The 19,564-nt window shown below is 37.6% G+C and overlaps 1 protein-coding gene across 3 annotated transcripts in view; it reads left to right on the forward strand.

Moving 5' to 3' along the window:
* Positions 1-19,564, forward strand: part of ZHX1 (zinc fingers and homeoboxes 1) — a 40,119-nt gene that overhangs the window by 13,679 nt on the left and 6,876 nt on the right. For all 3 annotated transcript variants that reach the window (XM_027854012.1, XM_027854011.1, XM_027854013.1), the window contains exon 3: positions 16,379-19,289. In XM_027854012.1, the coding sequence (XP_027709813.1) occupies positions 16,584-19,286 (2,703 nt within the window). In that variant the 5' untranslated portion in view covers positions 16,379-16,583 and the 3' untranslated portion in view covers positions 19,287-19,289. The remainder of the gene's footprint in view (positions 1-16,378; positions 19,290-19,564) is intronic.

Genomic DNA, 19,564 nt, shown 5'->3' on the forward strand with positions numbered 1-19,564 from the left:
AAAACCTTAATCATATTATCTAGTCTCCAGGCCCTTGTTAGATATATACAATTCCTGGTCATTTTTGTATCTTATGCCGTGATCCTAAAAGTAAAATCCTATTCTATTAATACCATATCCTAGATTTTCTTCTAAGATCCTTTTTTGTTCCCCTTAAATGTGCTTTTTCTTCTGTTTCTGTCTATGACACCACCGTTCACATAGTCTCATGTTTGAAGCCTTGGAGTTACCTTTGACTCCACTGTTCTCTTATTTCTAATAATTTACCAAATCCTATCAATTCATCCATCCCCTTTTCTTTCCCATTATTATAATCTGGACTATTGTTAAGAGCCTCCTAATAGGTTTTCCTGACTCTGGTTTCACCTGCATTACAGATAGTGATGCCAGACTAATTTTCTTTAGGCATAGACTGCTCAATTAATCAAGTATTTATTAAGCATCTGTGATGTGCCAGACACTGTACTAGGTTCTGTATATATGAGACAGAAACCAAATAATCCCTGCCCTCAAGGAACTCATATACTACAAGTTCATGTCACTTCTGCTCAGAAGTCTTCAGTTTGAGTTATTAAATCAAATTGGAACTCCTTTGACTGGCATTCAAGACCTTTCATAGTTTGGTACTACATTACTTCTGACCTTCCATACATTTTATGCTTCAGCCAAATTTGACTATTCTTTAGCCCCTGAACATACTTTTTATTTTTTCTCCTTTATGTCCTTGTTCATATTGTTCCCTTTGCCTGGATTATTTTCCTTTTTTCCTTTGCCTGTTGAATTCTTACCTATAGTCTAAAATTCAACTGAAAATTCTGTTTCTTCCATAAAGCTTTTCTTGATTTCCCCCTTTTGATAATTACTATTTTCCTTAGCCCTTAGCAGTTTTATTCTCAACTCTCTCTAATACTCATGTAATAGTAAAATAATAGTATTATAATTATAATAATAATTATTATTTTTTACTTTTTTGGTTAGGCAGTTGGTTAAGTGACTTGCCCAAGATCACACAGCTAATTAAGTGTCTATTATAGTTATTATTATTTGTAACAAAAACTCCCATTGATATAGTACTTTAAGGTTTGCAAAGTGCATTTCTCACAACAGCCCTGTAACAACTAGGTAGTGTAAATATTATACTCATCTTATAGTGAGGAAACTGAGTCTCCTGAGAAGTTAATTGGCAAGTAATATTTCCATATTGTAGTTGTCTGTTTTAATAGTAATAGCTAGCATTTATATAGCACTTGTTTTGTGAAGTGCTTTACATCTGTTGTTTCATTTGATCCTCACAACAACCTTGGGAAGGAGGTGCTATTATCCCAATTTTTTTTTTTTTTACTGATGAAGAAATTGAGGCTCAGAGAGGTTCATTGACTTGCCCACAGTCACACAACTATTAAGTATCTGAGGCAGAATTTGAACCTAGGTCTTCCTGCCTCTCAGTCTAACATTGTATCCACTGAGCCACCTAGCTATACCTTATCCTTTTTTAGACTGTGAATTTCATGAGGGCAGGGACTGTCTAAACTTATTATCTTTTTCACTGCTTGGCTGCAGTTATGTGTACACAGGCACTTAGTGTTTCTTGAGTAAATGAACTTTTCTTTATGTTATAATGAACATTGCCATATATGATAGGATAAAAGCATAACTTTATAGTATGTTAATTAGATCTGTGCAAACATGAGGGGCAAAATGACATAAGGTAATTAGTTCCACAAAAAACGGTATTGTAAACATGACATACATATTTTTATGCAGCCAAAATTGATCATAAAACTTTAAGCTGTGTACAGAGATCTGAGACTACATAATTTTTATAATGGTAATACCTGCTTCCCATTGTCCTACCCCAGAGACTCAGGGCTTAAGTTGGTATATAGGATAAAGATGGCCATGAATACATGATCTTAGCCTAGGTCTAGTGTAGGGGAGATGTTTGTAATGTGCTGGTTCATAGGTTTATAGATACAGAGTTGGAAGGGGTCTTTCTATAGCCATTTAAAAAAACTTTTAATGACAACTTTTGTTTTTTATGTCAGTCATTTCCCATTATACCCTGTCCCCATCGAGTCTTCTTTTCTCACAGAGACAGTTAACACAAGAGCAACCATCAAAGCAACTGTGTCTGATAGCATATGTAACGTTCTGGGCTTCCCTTCCCTCTACCTAGAGGAAGGAAGTATCTTTCACACTCTGTCCAGGACCAAGATTACAGTTATCTGAGTTCAGTTGCCTTTTAGTGCTGGGTTATTTGTTTTTGTTTTTGGTTTTTTTTTTGGTACATTATTGCCCTTATCTATATTATTTTCTTGGTGACTGCTATCTTTACTCTCTATCAGTTTATATAAATTTGGCCTTGTCACATCTCCACAACTTTGTGCCTATTCCATCCCTGCTTCTTTCATCACTCCCAGTTTTCAGTTCTGCCATTTAGAGCCATTCACAAGCACTGTTGATACTAGATTGGACCCTCCTAGGAATAGGTAAGAATTTCATTCTCTTTCCCTATGTAGCTCTCTAGACATAAGCAGCAAATTTCAGGCTAGGAACTATGGAAAGGGGGTGATTCCTTGGAGGGGCTAAATTATGGGGAGACCCTCCCAGCTATATGTTCCTTGTGGTTTGCTGTTTCTGCCTTGTCATGCTTCAGCATCTGTTTTCTGACTGGCTAAACTTGAATGTACAACCAGTCAGAGGGAATCTTGGAGACAGGTGGAAAAGAGCTACCATCTTGTTCTGTGTTATTACTGCATGCTATTGTGAGCCTTAAGAATAGACTTTGCTTATAATGTATTAATGATGTTTTTACAAAATGACATTATTTGTGAGGCAGTGTTATGGGCAAAGGGGAATGCCTATAATTTAAAGTGCAACCCCAGTATAAACTGAATAAATGACAGTGATAATATTCTGGCCTGTTCATAATGTTGTTCGTTTTGAGGAGAAAACCGAAAAATGTTTTTGAAAGTAATTATATCAATACCTATTTATTTCAAGCACATAATTTGTGATTTCATTCATATGAGTACTTGTTCCACTGCTGCTGATCATAGTCATTTCATGCCTTAGTAGGAGGTATTGGTTTGTTGCTGAAGCTAAAAAAAAAAAAAAAGAAAGAAAATCGCCTGGTGGCTTAATTGATGATCAACCTTTCCAAATTTAGTTAGGCTGTCTTGCGTAACAGATATATAGTCTCTTGTGGGCCCATATTTGAGGTCTTTCCAGTTTCATAGGATCTGCTAGGACTTGTATTCTAGTGACATTACCTTTGCATACCAAGGGTCACCTCCATGTCAGGGTGAGGCATTAAAGTAGTGCTTTAGTAGAAGAATTACATTTCAACTATGCTTTTTAAAGTAAACATTTTCCATCCATTGATATGTCTAAATCTATGCATTTTGTAACTACAGTATCACCAAACTATGCTGTTACGCAATTGACCTTTAACATGTGGGTGAATAGTGCAAAAATCTTCAAATTGGATGTTGAGATTTGTTTTTAGCTAATCTATTAAATTATTAGAGCAAAGCAAGGCCACAGATATGACATCTCAGCTCTGTCATCCAGTAACCATTTGTACCTGGCAGCTTTCCTGCCCTTTGCCCCACTGCAGTTTTATGACAAAAAAAGAAATTGGAGCTATACAGCTACAAACTTGTATACATTAATAGAATTCCAGACTTTTGCAAAATTGGTATCTCTTACCTTATTAAAGGAATATTAACAAATCACATTTATCAAGTAGTTTGAGATTTACAAAATTCCTTCCTCATCATCTCTTTGAGGTGTAGATAATGCAAGTCTTACTATTAGACGGATGAATTTAGGTAGGAAGAAGGAATGTGACTTGCCTAGGGTCATGCCAATACTCGGTTTTAAAATTAGAATTTGAATGTAGATCTTCTAATTTTAAGACCAATGCCCTTTACACCATACTGCAGACATAGTATTTGACAGGTTATTTCTACTGCTTCTCTTTATTCTTTCTCCTCTCCACCAAATCTCTCCAGTGGTTTACAACTGCAACTTCTTTTGTCAAAATTGCAATCAAAATGACGAAATAGTTAAACAACCACAGGTACTGTTAGGTCATACATATGAAATGAGAAAAGAAAGGATCAGGTAGATGAATGGGGAAGAAAAAGAGAAGGCAAAAAAGAACAGGAAAAGTTTTCAGATGGAAAAAACGGGGATATCATGGTAAAAGCATAGGTTTCTAGACTAGTAGGAGAAATTGAGTGACGAGTTCCTGTTAACAGACTGTCAGGATTGAAAGGAGGATATAGTTGTGATTTCAAATTTCTGCTGGTGTCATCTCTCTGCTAAAAGTAGAGCAACTGATAAATTCTTGCTTTGCTGGTAATTTCTGTCTTAGGTGAAGGAAGTAACCTATTATAAGGTCAGGGTGGCGAAAAAGAAACAAGGCCCTGATTTTACATCTTAGAATTTTGGAACAGATAAAGAGAACGCCGCATAATTTGATACGCACCTTAGACTTTGGAAGCATGGACTGAAGAGAATTTAAAGATAGGATAGATAGGACTCCATAGCCTAAGACTGAAAGGGAAACTGACTCAAAGAATGATGAGACACTGTCAAAAATGGAATTCTGGTGACACTGTTACAGTTGATTCTGATGAAGAGGTAGAGATGTATTCAGAGATGGGTATGGCTGAATAGCGAGAGTTGACCACTGAATTAAAAGGGTTCATAGGAGAGAAGCAAGCAAGGATAGGTATTACAAAAAAATGTGAAAAGGCTCTGTAAGACTAGTTTCAGGAAGAGTAAGTATGATCTGAGACTTGCAGAGAATACTAAAATTATTTTTAAAGGTAGTATTATAGGCTTTGAGGGAAAGGAGCAAGATGATCAAGGAAGGGAATTGAATCGAATAAGGATACCTTCTTGATGTGAATGGGAAGATAACTGAAGACAGAGAAAGTAGAACTGACAAACTACATTGCTTTTGTTGTCTTCCACCAAGGAGAATGGTAAAAATTTGTGAAGTATAGAACAGAAGTGATCAACAGAAAATCAAAATTCAGAGTATCTAAAGAGATAACTCTCACAGAGCTCAACTCCTGGGACTAGATTCTCCCATTAATGAAAGACCTTGTGGTAATGACTTCTGATCTGTGGTTGCTGTTGTATGATTTTTGAGGCATTCTTGGAAAGGGAAGAGGTACCCCAAATTGGAGGGAGACAAGACTTCTCCTGCTTCTCTTCAAACTTCTACCTGTAGTTCCTTGTTCTGTCCTCTGGAGCAAAGTAGAACAAGTCTGAAATACGTTATGCACATAACAGCATCTTAAGTATGTGAAAACAGCGTGTTCCCCAAAATAAGCCAATCAATAGGGATTGATTTATTGTCTATTAATAACCTGTACTGTGTCATGCATTAAGGATACAAAGACAAAACTCAAACAGTCTCTATCAAGGATATTGCGTTTTGTTGGGGGAAACAAGTAAATACAAGATAATTTTGGGTGGAGGACCAATAGCTGGAAGAGGATCGTGGACATGCCATATAGGAATTGGCACTTGAACTTAAGCTTTGAAAGAAGCTAGGGCTTCTGAAGCAGAAGTTAGGAGAAAATGCATTTTAGGAATATGGCCTATGCAAAGCCACAGAGATGGGAAATGGAATGTCATGTATGAGAAACAGCAAACAGGCCAGTTTGCCTGAACCATAAACACTTCCAGGTCCTTCAACCAATCTCTAGATCAATTAACAAGCATTTATTAAGTACTTACTATATGCCAGGCACTGTAGTAGATAGTGGGCATTCAATACAAAGAATTAAATAGTCCCAACTCTCAAGGAGTTTATGTGCTATAGGGGAAGCCAGCATGTAAGTATATACAGAATAAATATGAAGAGAAGAAATACAGTGTAGTGACGGAAAGCACCAGCAATTGGAAGGATTGGGGGAGGCTTCAAATAGAAAGAAGGTAGTGCAAGACCTGTGTCTGGAAGGAAGAGAGGGAGTCTATAAATCATAGGGGAGGAGGGAGTGCATTTCAGGCCTTAGGGGAAAGGCAATGCAAAGGCATGGAGACTAGGGATAGAATGCCACGTCTGAGAAACTGTGAGAAGGCCAGTTTGGCTCGATCATGGAAGGCAAGACTGGGAGGCAAGGTTGTGAAAGGCTTTATAAGCTAAAGAGGCAATAAGGAGCTACTAGATTTTATTGAGGACAGAAGTGATATGGTCAAATCAACAGTTAGGGAAATAATTTTGGCAGCTCTGTGGAAGATAAACTGGTGTGGGGAAAGACTTGAAGCAGATAAATTACTTAGGGAGATATTGCAATAATCTAGGCAAGAGGTCATGAGGATCTGAACAGGTCCTCTAAGACCTATAAGAGTAGAAAGAAGAGTCAAATGCAAGTGATGTAGTGCAGGTGAAATGACAAGATTTAGCAACTGCTTGAATATGTGGGGTGAAGGAGAGTGAGGAGTCAAGGATAATGCTGAACCTTTATGAACCTTAAAGACTAGTCAGTAGAAAATTGATGGTGCCTTCAGTAGGAAATAGGGAAGTTTGAAGAAGGTCATGTTTAAAGAAAAAGATGATGAGTTGACTAGCATGGTTTCCTGTCTTTTCACATCTTGGATTTGTTTCAGCGTTTCAGTTTTCTTCCTAAAATATGGTGCATAGAATAGAATCTGTTTTGCACTTGGGTTCAAAAAATCAACTGCATAAATATAGTTGGGAGAGACTTTGATAGAAAGTAGGTCATATGGAAAAGACCCAAGAGTTCTTTTGTACTTCAGGCTTAATTAATAACAGTCAATGATGTCACATCCAGAAAAGTTAACGTGATCCTGGCCTATTTTATTAGAAGTATAGTATCCATAAGAGTGGAGGTGATAGTCCCACATTCTACCCTGCCATGGTCAGTTCAGTATTTGGAATATTGTGTCTAGGTCTGGGACCCTTATTTTATTTTTAAAAATGTTTTCTTGCTGCCATTTGTCTGAATCACAGTTATTTCTTATGGGAAAAACCCTCCCTTGTCCCACTCAACTGAATTCTCCCTGGTAACAAAGTAGAACAGCTAATTAAACACCTAGTATAATGACCTCGTTTGACGACATAACTAACATTCTGCCCTGGTAGGTCTTGCTTCCTTCCTTTCCACCACCTACCCGCCTGCCACAAGAAGAGAGATGTATTTTATTATCTTGTCTCTGGGACCTTCTTTGGTTTTTCGGTTTTTTGATTTGGGTCATGTTTTTTACATTGTAGTCACTGCACCTGGATTTCTGGCTCTGCTCACCTCAGTGTGCGTTAGTTCATAACATCTTCCCCTGTTTCTTTGATTTTCTCATATTCTTCATTTCCTACCATGTAATAATAATAATTAATTATTTTTATACCATTTTTTTCAGCCATTTTTAACTCTCCACTCCAGGTCAATGATCTTATTATGGGCTAGATGCCACATCCTAGAAAGGCAGTGAAAATCTCGAGGATTTCAAAAGCAACATACCGAGATGGTTAGGGGACTGAAAACTACACTGTACATGGATCAGTTGAAGGAACTGGGTGTGTTTAACTTAGAAAAGGCAAGGCTTCAGTGAGAGGGTGGGGGTAGGAATGATTCTAGTGTTCAAATATTTGAAAGGTGGTCATGTGGAAGAGGGATTAGACTTGTTTTCTTTGTCCCCAGACAGCAGAAGTATATATAAGTCGCAGAGAGGCAGATTTGGTGGACCACAAGTGAAGAAAAATTTACCAAGAATTGCAGTTGTCCAGAAGCAGAATTGGTTGCGTTAGGAGTTAGTGGGTAGCCCGTCATTGGAGGGCTTCAAACAAAGATTGAGTGGTTGGTAACATAAGTAAAAATTTCCTGACAATCACAGCCAAAAAAATTGGAATCACTTGTCTCAGGGGAGGTAGTGTGTTTTTATTTACTGCATATCATCAAAGTAGAGGTGGCCTCTGTGACCATGTTATGGGAATGTTGTAGATAGAATTCATGACTTAGATACTTGTGGAGCCAAATCCTTACTAACTTACTTACTATTGGTCCTTTGTAACTGATTATGTAATTGCATGATTCTCTTTCTCTAGTAACGTTCCTGCAGCGTCCAAGATTTGAGGGCTTCTTCTTTACTAATACTTCCTGATGTTTAAGGCTAATAACAAAGACTTTATTATGGGTAAAGGCAGCATTTTTTGAGCAACCACAGGATTCAGGAGCTGAGAGGTCCTTGGGGATCATTAGTTCAACTTCTGTTATAAATGAAGAACCTCAATCCCAGAAAAGTTAAATTTGTTAATCAGAAGAGAATTTTCAGTGACTACATTATCATTTCTTAGAGACACATGAATTTTTGTGAATGCCACAAGTCTGTCAATTGTTTATGGTTAAGTTAAGCAAATTTGAGATTAAGATACTTGGGGTTCTTTGTCATCCTATGCTATTTATTCTCCTATAAAAGAGAGGTAGTGGTACATTGGATAGAGGGCAGGGCCTAGAGTCAGGAAGACCTGAGTTCAAATTCAGCTTCACGCACTAGCTGTGAGACAAATCACACAACCTGTCTCAATTTTCTCATCTGTAAAATGGGGATAATAATAGCAACTACTTTCTAGGCTTATTGTGAGGATCAAGTGAGATAATATTTGTAAAGGGCCTGGCACATAGTAGGCACTTAATAAATATTTGTTTCCTTCTTAAGTCATCCTTTTTTAATATGTTCTTAACACATTCATTCAACAAAACATTTATTAAATGCTTACAGTGTGCACGACTCAGTGTTAAATTCTGGGAAGACAAAAAGAGAAATAAAACATGCTACCTACTCTTAAGGGATTTGTAATCTTAAGGATTGCTAGTAATTGTATAATTTCAAGGCTTTCCTAGAAACTGGTCAAATTAGGGGCATTACTGTTAGCTAATTGATTTTTATCTCAATCATGATAAGTCACAAGCTGGTCAAAAGAAATACCATCTGTAATCTGTAGTAGGAAATGTCTAGGTCTATTCAACTGAAGAAATTTGCTTAATTTTGGCCCCAGAAGCAAACAAACTGTTTTCTCTACCGTTAGTGTTGAGTAGATGTACCTTGTGATCCAGGGCCTTCCCCAGGGAATATAAGGAATACTGAGGAATATGGACCAGATTCAGTCCTGGAGCCCTGACACCAAAGGAATCAGGTTCTCTTTCTAGCTATGGCCTCACTTTAATCCTTTATCTATAAGATCCTCCAGTTGGCAATCTGCTTTTCCTCTGGGAAAGGCACTGTTAAGGAAATCTCTCTCTGGGCAGCCTGCACTACCTCTCTCAAAGTCACAGGATTAGGACTTTCTCACTCAGATTTCCCCATTAGGTAGCCCCAAGACTGGAAAAATCTATTATCAGGATTGTTAGTCCTTCTATCCTGGGCTCAGAAGAGGAAGCAGACTGAAGATGGCATCCAGGAACTGTAGATCTAAGGATACCAGTCAGGGCATAGGGGAAGATGGGAGAAAACTCCCTCCTCCACCTTACTGTACTTTGCCTGAAAGTATAGACCATAAGACAGGTTCCTCCAATGAGAGTGCAGCTTCCTACTTAGTCAGCCAATCAAAAAGAGCCACCCACAGTCACTGGGGAACCAGCCAGGGTCATCCTTGTCACCTTTTAGCCAGGGATTAGAGAGCATTTCTCAGTAAGTGGTTAAGGTGCATTTCTAGCTCCTTTGGAGGTCCTTTTGAAAAGTTTCATGCCCTGTAATTTCATTAAGCTGATTGGGGGTGGGAGGAACTCATCAAAGTGATCAGAATTTTTCCTGATTATCCCCCATTGCATCAGCTTTTAGTAAAATACCTCCCATAATACATACTCACATTTCATATTTTAGAGTTATTTTAATAAATTATATGTTACAGATCAAATTCCATTATAAGTAAGAATTCACTGATGAAAGGATTTCCAATTTCTATGATTTAGCAAATGGCCCATAATAATAATAGAACTGTATGTCTTCTAACACTTAAATTTTCTTATATAATTAATTTAGTGAACCTGCTTTTCCCCCCCAATCCTTACTCTTGATTACTCTATTAAAAAAAATGTTTTTGGTGTTCAATGCCTTTCATAGCTTAGCCCTCTCTATCTTTCCAGTCTTCTTAGACCTTGACTCCACACCCCCTCCACATTCCCCCTCCAGTGTACTCTTCAATCCAGTGACACTGGCTTCCTTGCTGTTCTTCAAAAAAGACACTCCATTTCTCAGCTCTGGGCATTTTCTCTGGCTGTCCCCCATGTCTGGAACTCTCTCCTGCCTCATGTCTGCCTCCTGGTTTCCTTCAAGTCTCAGCTGAAATTCCACCTTGTACAGAAGCCTTTCCCAGCTCCACTTAGTTGTAGTGCCTTTCCTCTGTTGATTGTTTTCCTTTTCTCCTGTACATGGTGTATTTGTATATATTTTTTGCATGTTATCTGCCTATTAGACTGTGAATGCCTTGGGAATAGTGACTTTTTTCCTTTCTTTGTATCCCCAGCCATTAGCACAGTTTCTGACATATAGTAGGCATTTAATCAATGCTTCTTGACTGACTGACAGACTTTTTCCCATATTTTTTCACGTTTTAATTTACTTTCCCTTCAACAGTAATCTTTCTTCCTATATTCAGCTGTCATCTAAGATAATGACCTACAAGCAAAAGTGTTGAAAAGTATGGAGTGCTAACTAGGAAATGAGGTAGTCTTTAACCCGGGTTTCACAGAATCACAGAATTTCATTGTTGGAAACAATGTTGGCCAAAAAAGCAACCCTGCTATAGTACTCTGAATGTGCTCATTTAACTTTTGCTTGAAGATGTACAGTGAAGGGTACCCATTGCTTCCAGAGGAAGCCCATTCTAGTTTTGGACATCTCTAATTGTTAGGAAACTTTACTTGATGTCAAGCCAAAATTTGCTTTTTTGCAACTCCCACGTATTGGCCCTAGCTTTGCCAGGCAGAGCAGGTCTAATACCTCTTCCACATCACAGTTTGCAGATATCTGTGTACAATGCTTGACACATAGGAAGCACTACATAGATGTTAGCAATTACTATTACACTGTCATACGCCTGCTGAGCCTTCTCTTCCCCAGGCTAAACATCCTCAGTTCCCTCAACCAATCCTTATATGACCTAGACTTAAAGTCTTTCTGGATGCTCTTTAACTTGTCATTGTTCTTTCTAAAATGTGACATTAGTACTCCAGATGTGATCGGATCAGGACAGGACTGTCACCTCCTTATATCTGTATACTACCTCTCAATACAGTCCAAGGTTACATTAGGGTTTTTGGCTATATGTCACACAGTATACTCATATTGAACTCCCAGTCCATTAAATCATCTGGGTCTTTTTTAGATAAACTACTATTTAACTATGTCTTACCTGTCTTGTACTTGTGAAGTCAGTTTCTTAAACTGAAGTATAAAACTTTACATTTATCCCTATTAAATCTCAATTTTTTAATTTAGCCCAGTTGTACAGCTTACTCAGATTTTTTTAGATCCTGTCATCTATTATTGTGCTAACTATCCTACCTAGCCTTGTAACATCTGTGATTTTGAAAAAGATGCTTTTTATGCCCTTATGCAGGTTATTTACAAAAATATTAGTATAGAGTCAAACACAGATTCCTGAGGCATTCCACTGGAGACATTCTAAATTGACCTGGACTATTAATGACTACTCTTTGAAACTAGGTATTTGTCTAAGTCCTTGGATCAGGATAGAGATTGGGCCTGTAATTTCACTGGCATAGGGAATTTCTCTATCACTCTACCATTGCAGGTTGGTACCTTCTCTGCAACTTATAGTCTTATATAGTTACCTAGAGCAGAGGTGTCAAATTAGCTACCAATCAGATTAAAACGTAATTGGGAAATGTTTAACAAAATAAATAAAAATATCATACAACATAAATGGTTTTCTAAGTCAATATGTGAACTACAGGGATCCATTTCTGTTTGAGTTCGACACTTCTGCCTAGGTCATAGAGAGACTGAAGGACTTGCCCAGGGTCACATAGTCCCAGTATAGGTCATAGGCAGAACTTGAATCTAGATCTTCCTGCCTCAAAGGCAATTTTCAGTAGACTTTCTAATTCATCTCATTGTATTCTTGTCTAGCTTGTATCTCTCCATTTTCTTCCAGGGAATAAAATAATAAAATGCTTAGCTAAAATCTGTGTTAACTATATCTATAACATTCCTCTGATCATTGTACCCCAGTGATCAAAAAGAAGAGGTTTGATATCACTGTTCTCTACATATTCCCAAAAATCTCAGTTGATTCCTTTTGTTACATCACAGTCATTTCTGAGAATACCATTCCTCCTGTACTTATTTCTATCTATTGCACATGTGTAGTAGCAAAGAGCTAGTAACCATGTGAATACCCATTTGTGGATGAATTGCTGAAAATAAAAACCGGGCATGTGAAAGTAAGGGAATGTTATTGGCTTGAAAGAAATGACAGATAGGAGGAATTGAGAGAAACATGGGAAGATTTGTCTGAACTGATAAAGAAGGAACCAGAAGAATAATATGTCTAATGACCACCATATTGTAATGGATAAAACCACTTTAAGGAACCCAAACTTGATATAAGGGAAAAACCAGTAATGATTCTGGAGAACAGATAAGGAAACATAACTCCCTTCTCTTGGCAGTTTGGTATATGGGCTCTGAATGAGGGCCTGAGGAGTTCTCCTCTAAAAAAAGTACTTGAGCTTTTAGTGCACTGCATACATAAATTTGGTGACATTCATTTTCCTCAGAGACTTCTTTTGTTTAATACTTCCCCCCCCCACTTCCTAATTGAACTCTCACTTGTAACAGAAAATTAACCAAAAAAAAACCCCAAAAAACCAAAAACCATGGTACAGTGACCTCATCTGACAATGTCTGTAACAATCTGTTGGAGTAGTTTTCTGTCTGTACTCATATGTATGGAAATATTTGAGGTACTCTTTAATGTAGCAAATAAGTAGAAACAAAAGAGGGTGCCTAATAATTGGGGAATAGTTCAATAAATTGTAATATATGAATGTAATGGAATATTATTTCACAGTAAGAAATATGCCAAAATCTGAGAAAATCATATTATCTGATACAGATTTAAATGAGCAGAAGCAGGACAACAGTAACAAAAAACATTGTAAAGAAAAACAGTTTTGGGGGCAGCTAGGTGGCGCAGTGGATAAGAGCACTGGCCTTGGAGTCAGGAGGACCTGAGTTCAAATTTGACCTCAGACACTTGACACTTACTAGCTGTGTGACCCTGGGCAAGTCACTTACCCCCAATTGCCTAAAAAAAAAAAAGAAAAAAAGAAAGAAAAAAAAGAAAAACAGTTTTGAAAAACTTAAGAGCTCTGATCAATGCAGTGACCAGTCAGAACTTGAGAGGATGCATGGTGAAGAAAATTACTCACCTTCTGACAGAGTAGGTGGATTCAAGAAGCAGAAGGAGAAATACATTTTTAGACATGGACAATGTGTGGAATGGTTTTACATGACTATGCTTATTTGTTACAAGGGACATATATCTCTTTTTCAACTGGGGAGAATATTGAGATGTAAAGGAAAGCAAGAGTTGCCCCCCAAAAGAGTCACTAAAATATTTAAAAGAAAATTCTCAGAAGAAAATACAAACAAGCAGGATAGTGTTGAAAGTAATATTTTGAATTTATTATATTTTTCTTTAAAAAGCAAGCTATGAGGGGCAGCTAGGTGGCACAATGGATAGAACTCTGGCCTTGGAGTGAGGAGGACCTGAGTTCAAATTTGACCTCAAGACACTTGACACTTACTAGCTGTGTGACCCTGAGCAAGTCACTTAATCCTGATTGCCTCACCAAAAAGCAAAAAAAAAAACAACAAAAAAAAACAAAAACCAAGCTATGAATACCACTACTAGATCTGTGTCCCAAAGAGATTTTTTAAAAAGGGAAAAGGACTTATTTGTAAAAAAGTATTTATAGCAGCTCTTTTTGTGGTGGCAAAGAATTGGAGATTGAGGAAATGCCCATCAATTGGGGAATGGCTAAACAAGTTATGGTGTATAATAGTAATAGGATACTATTATGCTATAAGAAAATAATGAGCAGGATGATATGAGAAAAACCTGGAAAGACTTAGATGAACTGATGCAAAGTGAAGTGAGCAAAACCAGGAGAACATTATACACAGTAACAATAATACTGTACAGTGATCCACTGTGAATGACTTAGCTATTCTCAGCAATATAATGATCCAAGTCAATTCCAAAGGATGCATGATGAAAAATGCTATCCATATCCAGAGAAAGAACTGATGGAGTCTGAATGCAGATCGAAGCATACTATTTCACTTTATTTATTTTTTCCATTTTTTACCTGTTTCTTTTTTTACAACATGACTAATATGGAAACATTTTTTAAATAATAAATATCTATAGGTTTACATAGAAGAAAAGCAAGCCATGTATAATATAAGATTTAGAAATTTATATAGAAACAATCTTTTTCTGTTCTGTATAGGGAATTTTTTCTTCTTTTGGTGTTAAATGCAAATTAAAAAATATTTTCAAGGAAAATTCATTGAGAGTTTCAACTTGGAATTCCAGAAACATCTCCTATCTCTGCAGAGAGTCAGGGACCCCCTTCCCTCCACCATTTCCATCCATACCTGTTGAAAGGCAGGACTTCCACCAGCTCCCAGCTATTAGTTTCAGATTCCTAACTCGGGTCAGAGGTGAAAGCATATAATGGGGAGGGGGGAAAGGAGTCTCAAGAGACAAAAGTAAAAATCTAGGTCCTGGTCTTCCTCCTGGTATAAGCCTCTGGCACTGCTTCTCTAACCTGGACTGGCTCCCCAGCTACCTTCTTTTCTTTTTCAGATTCTTGAATTCTGGCTGCCATTTTCCCTCACCAACTTTCAGGGGTTAAAATTCTCTTCCACTTCATGCTGTAACACTTGTTTCTTATTTTTACCATAGATCCTATAGAGAATATCTTAGTAAAATAAGATTGATTTTTTCAGGATATCTTGTCCTGGTCGTTTATCCTGGTCATTTCAACCCAGGAACCAAAGCAAGAGTGCAAGCTTTAGGAATAGATGCAGTACCTGGCCTTTTGGGAGGAGTTAAGGTTAGATGAAATGGATCAGTCTAGGGACATTGCCAGAGAAAACCAGCATATGGGTGGGGAGGAGTAGAAGTAATGGTGTGGGGGTCCAAGGAAGCATTAGACAGTGAAGGGGAGGGAAATCCTGAGTGTAATTGGCATCAGGAAGTGAATTAGAGAATTTCATGGCCTAATTCCAAACTACCTTTTCATTGTTATTTTACATTACTTCACTTTCTACACTTTTTTTGGCCAGATTTCTTACTTTTCCTCACATAGGACATCTCCTGTCTCTGACCTTTGCACTGGCTGTCCCCAAATACCAGGAATACTCATCCTCCCTTACCTCAGTTTCTTAGAATCCCTGTTTACTTCAACACTACTTAAGCACCATTTTATACATGAAATCTTTCCTTTCCCATTCTCCCCAGCTGCCAGAGCCCTTATTACCCAAAATTTACCTTATTTTTATGTTGCATATATGTAAATATTTTCCCAATAGAATGCAAACTCTTTGAGGGCAAGGATGATTTCATTTTTGTCTTTGTATCCTTAATGTCCAGCAGACACCTGACACAGAGTAGGTGCTTGATAAATATTTGTTAATTTGGATTTCCAGATGGTCATTTATTTATAAAGAGTGTACATCATCTGGAGATTTCCTTTCCAATTAAAAAACCAAAGAGACTGTTGAAGTTCTTAACAATCTTCAACATGGTCATTATGAACATCTTTGTATTCTGCGAACTACTAGGGCCTTTTTAGGCATGAAAAAGCTATTTTTCCTTATGTTTAAGGCCTTAGATTCTGCTTTCTGAGTTATGTCTAGTTTTTTTTTTTACTTTTTTTTTGTCTCTTTCCTCACAGGTATAATTTCCTTACTATCTGTATGTCTGCATATTTTTTCACCCCGTTATTTGGTCTCGGAAGCCAGGTTACTCTTATATTGTTACAAAATTCTAACAAGTTTGGTAAATGGGCTCTGAATGAGGGTCAAAGGAGTTCTCCCCTAAAGAAAGTACATCAGCTTTAATACATTGTATAAACTTTGTGATAATCATTTTGTTTAATTTTCTCAAAGGATCAAATTTGAATATATACATATATATATACGCAAACCTTAAAGTGCTGTATAATTGTCATCTATTATAAACCTGATGATTACTGATAATTTCTGGTCTTTGTGTTTTATAGGTGATTTCTATAGTGTTACTGTACTTCATTAAAAAAAACATAATTATTCACTGTAAAACTTGTTTTCTTTAATACAGGTGATTGGATGTTTGCTTCAGAAGTTTCAGCAACTCAGCTTTGCAACTACCAGCTACAAGCTCTTTTCTTGATTGCACTATGAAAAAGTTGCAAATGGGATGGACTTATAGAACCAAAAGCCATTTTTTTCAAATGAAGATAACTGAAGGAGTTTGATCTTCATTGCCTTCTAATCACAGTTGAGATTTCCCCCACAGAAATAGAATGGCAAGCAAAAGAAAATCAACAACACCTTGCATGGTCCTTGCTAGTGAACAGGATCCGGACCTAGAATTGATATCAGACTTGGATGACGGTCCCCCTGTACTTACACCAATAGAAAATGCAGCAGCAGAAAGTATCTCAAGTGATGAAGATGTTCAAGAACTTGTAGATTCTGACAATCAACAAAATAAAAAAGTTGAAGGTGGCTATGAATGTAAATATTGTACTTTTCAAACACCAGATCTTAACATGTTTACCTTTCATGTAGATTCAGAGCATCCCAATATAGTGTTAAATTCATCCTATGTTTGTGTTGAATGCAATTTTCTTACCAAAAGATATGATGCGCTTTCCGAGCATAATTTGAAATACCATCCTGGAGAAGAGAATTTTAAGCTGACTATGGTAAAACGAAATAATCAGACAATCTTTGAGCAAACAATTAACGATCTGACTTTTGATGGTAGTTTTGTTAAAGAAGAGAATTCAGATCAGGTAGAATCTATAGAAGCTCCCTCATCAGGGATTTCTATCAGCAAAACTCCTATAATGAAAATGATGAAAAATAAAGTAGAGAATAAACGGATTGCAGTTTTCCATAACTCTGAAGACATTCCAGAAGAGAAAGAGAACGAAACTAAATCAGGTCATGAAGAAGTAGTAAAAAATCCAGCGTCATCAGCATCTGAGTCTAATACAAGTACTTCTGTTGTAAATAGTATACATCCAAATACCACAAACACAGTAGTTACCCCAGCAGCAGTTCTTCAGCCTGGGCTAGCACAGGTGATAACAGCAGCTGTATCAGCTCAGCAGAATTCTAACTTGATTCCTAAAGTTTTAATCCCTCTTAACAGCATTCCCACCTATAATGCTGCTTTGGATAACAATCCTCTTTTGCTCAACACCTACAACAAATTCCCTTATCCAACAATGTCTGAAATTACAGTTCTATCTGCTCAAGCAAAATATACAGAGGAACAGATTAAGATATGGTTTTCAGCCCAACGCCTAAAACACGGTGTTAGTTGGACTCCAGAAGAAGTAGAGGAGGCAAGGAGAAAACAATTCAATGGCACAGTACATACTGTACCACAAACAATAACAGTGATTCCTACACACATTTCAGCAGCTAGTAATGGTTTACCTTCCATTTTACAGACGTGCCAGATAGTTGGTCAGCCAGGTCTGGTCCTTACACAAGTAGCTGGCACTAACCAATTGCCAGTAACAACACCTATAGCTTTGACAGTTGCGGGAGTTCCAAATCAAACTCATATGCAAAAAAGTCAGGTGCACAGTGCTCAGCCTATTGCAGAAACAAAGCCGGTAGCAGCAACTCCAGCCCCAGCCCCGGTGCCAGCTCCAGCGCCAGTGCCAGCATCAGCCCCAACTCCAACCTCAGCCCCAGCCCCAACTCTAACTCCTCAGTTAATCAAGCATGAAACTGCATTGGTGAATCCTGATTCATTTGGTATCCGGGCAAAAAAGACAAAAGAACAGCTGGCAGAATTAAAAGTTAGTTATCTTAAAAATCAGTTTCCTCATGACTCAGAGGTGATCAGGCTTATGAAAATAACAGGCCTGACTAAAGGTGAGATCAAAAAGTGGTTTAGTGACACAAGGTATAATCAGAGAAATTCCAAGAGTAATCAGTGTATCCATCTCAACAGTGAAGCTTGTACCCCTATCGTTATTGATTCTAGTGACGAGACTACAGAATCCCCAACAGTTGTTGCTCCACAGCCTAAACAGCTGGGGAATTCCTTCCCTGACTTTACTCCACAAAAATTTAAAGAGAAAACTTCAGAGCAGTTGCGTGTCCTCCAAGCGAGTTTCCTCAGTAACCCTGTACTTACTGATGAAGAATTGAACAGGTTAAGAGCACAAACCAAACTTACCAGGAGAGAAATTGATGCCTGGTTTACAGACAGAAAGAAATCCAAAGCTTCAAAGGAAGAGAAAACAGAAATAGATGAAAGCAATGCAGGCAGCTCCAAAGAAGAAGCTGGAGAAGCTTCTCCTCAGAATGAACCTGCAGCACCTAAATCAGTGACCACCACAAACAAAGTGTGTAAAAAATCACCAGAGCAGTTGCACATTCTTAAAAGTGCATTTGTTCGAACACAGTGGCCATCACCAGAAGAATATGACAAGTTAGCTGAGGAAAGTGGGCTCGCTAGAACAGATATTGTTAGTTGGTTTGGAGATACACGATATGCTTGGAAAAATGGGAATTTAAAATGGTACTATTACTATCAGAGTGCCAGTTCAAATAGTATGAATGGACAGGCTTCCTTTAGGAGAAGGGGGAGAGGAAGACCAAAGGGAAGAGGAAGGGGAAGACCTCGTGGGAGGCCTAGAGGAAGCAAAAGGATAAACAACTGGGACCGTGGACCATCACTCATAAAATTTAAAACTGGAACTGCAATACTTAAGGATTATTATATGAAGCACAAATTTCTTAACGAGCAAGACCTAGATGAACTTGTTGCCAAATCACATATGGGTTATGAGCAGGTCAGAGAGTGGTTTGCAGAAAGACAAAGAAGATCTGAGTTAGGAATAGAGTTGTTTGAGGAGAATGAAGATGATGATGAGATAATAGATGATCAGGAAGAGGATGATGAAGAAACAGATGACAGTGACACCTGGGAACCCCCACGGCATGTTAAGCGGAAACTCTCTAAATCAGATGATTAAAATGTAAGTTTTTTTTAATACATGTAGGTGCACATTTGAACTATATACATTTGGAAATGTCCCTTTGTTTAAATGACTTTCAGATGTAACAGCTTCTAGGGTTACTTTTCCTTCATCTAATGAAGGGATCAGATTCTATTAGCATGGCCAGCAAATACTTTGTTCCCAAATTAGCTAAAAATAATGTTCTTATTCTCATACTGAGAGTGAGCATTTTCTATTCTATCCACAATTAATGGTCCCCAGTGTCATTCAATACTATATATTATTTAAAGTAC

This window comes from Vombatus ursinus, unplaced genomic scaffold, assembly GCF_900497805.2.
Source record: "Vombatus ursinus unplaced genomic scaffold, bare-nosed wombat genome assembly UNPS02010284.1, whole genome shotgun sequence".
Classification (NCBI taxonomy): Eukaryota; Metazoa; Chordata; class Mammalia; order Diprotodontia; family Vombatidae; genus Vombatus; species Vombatus ursinus.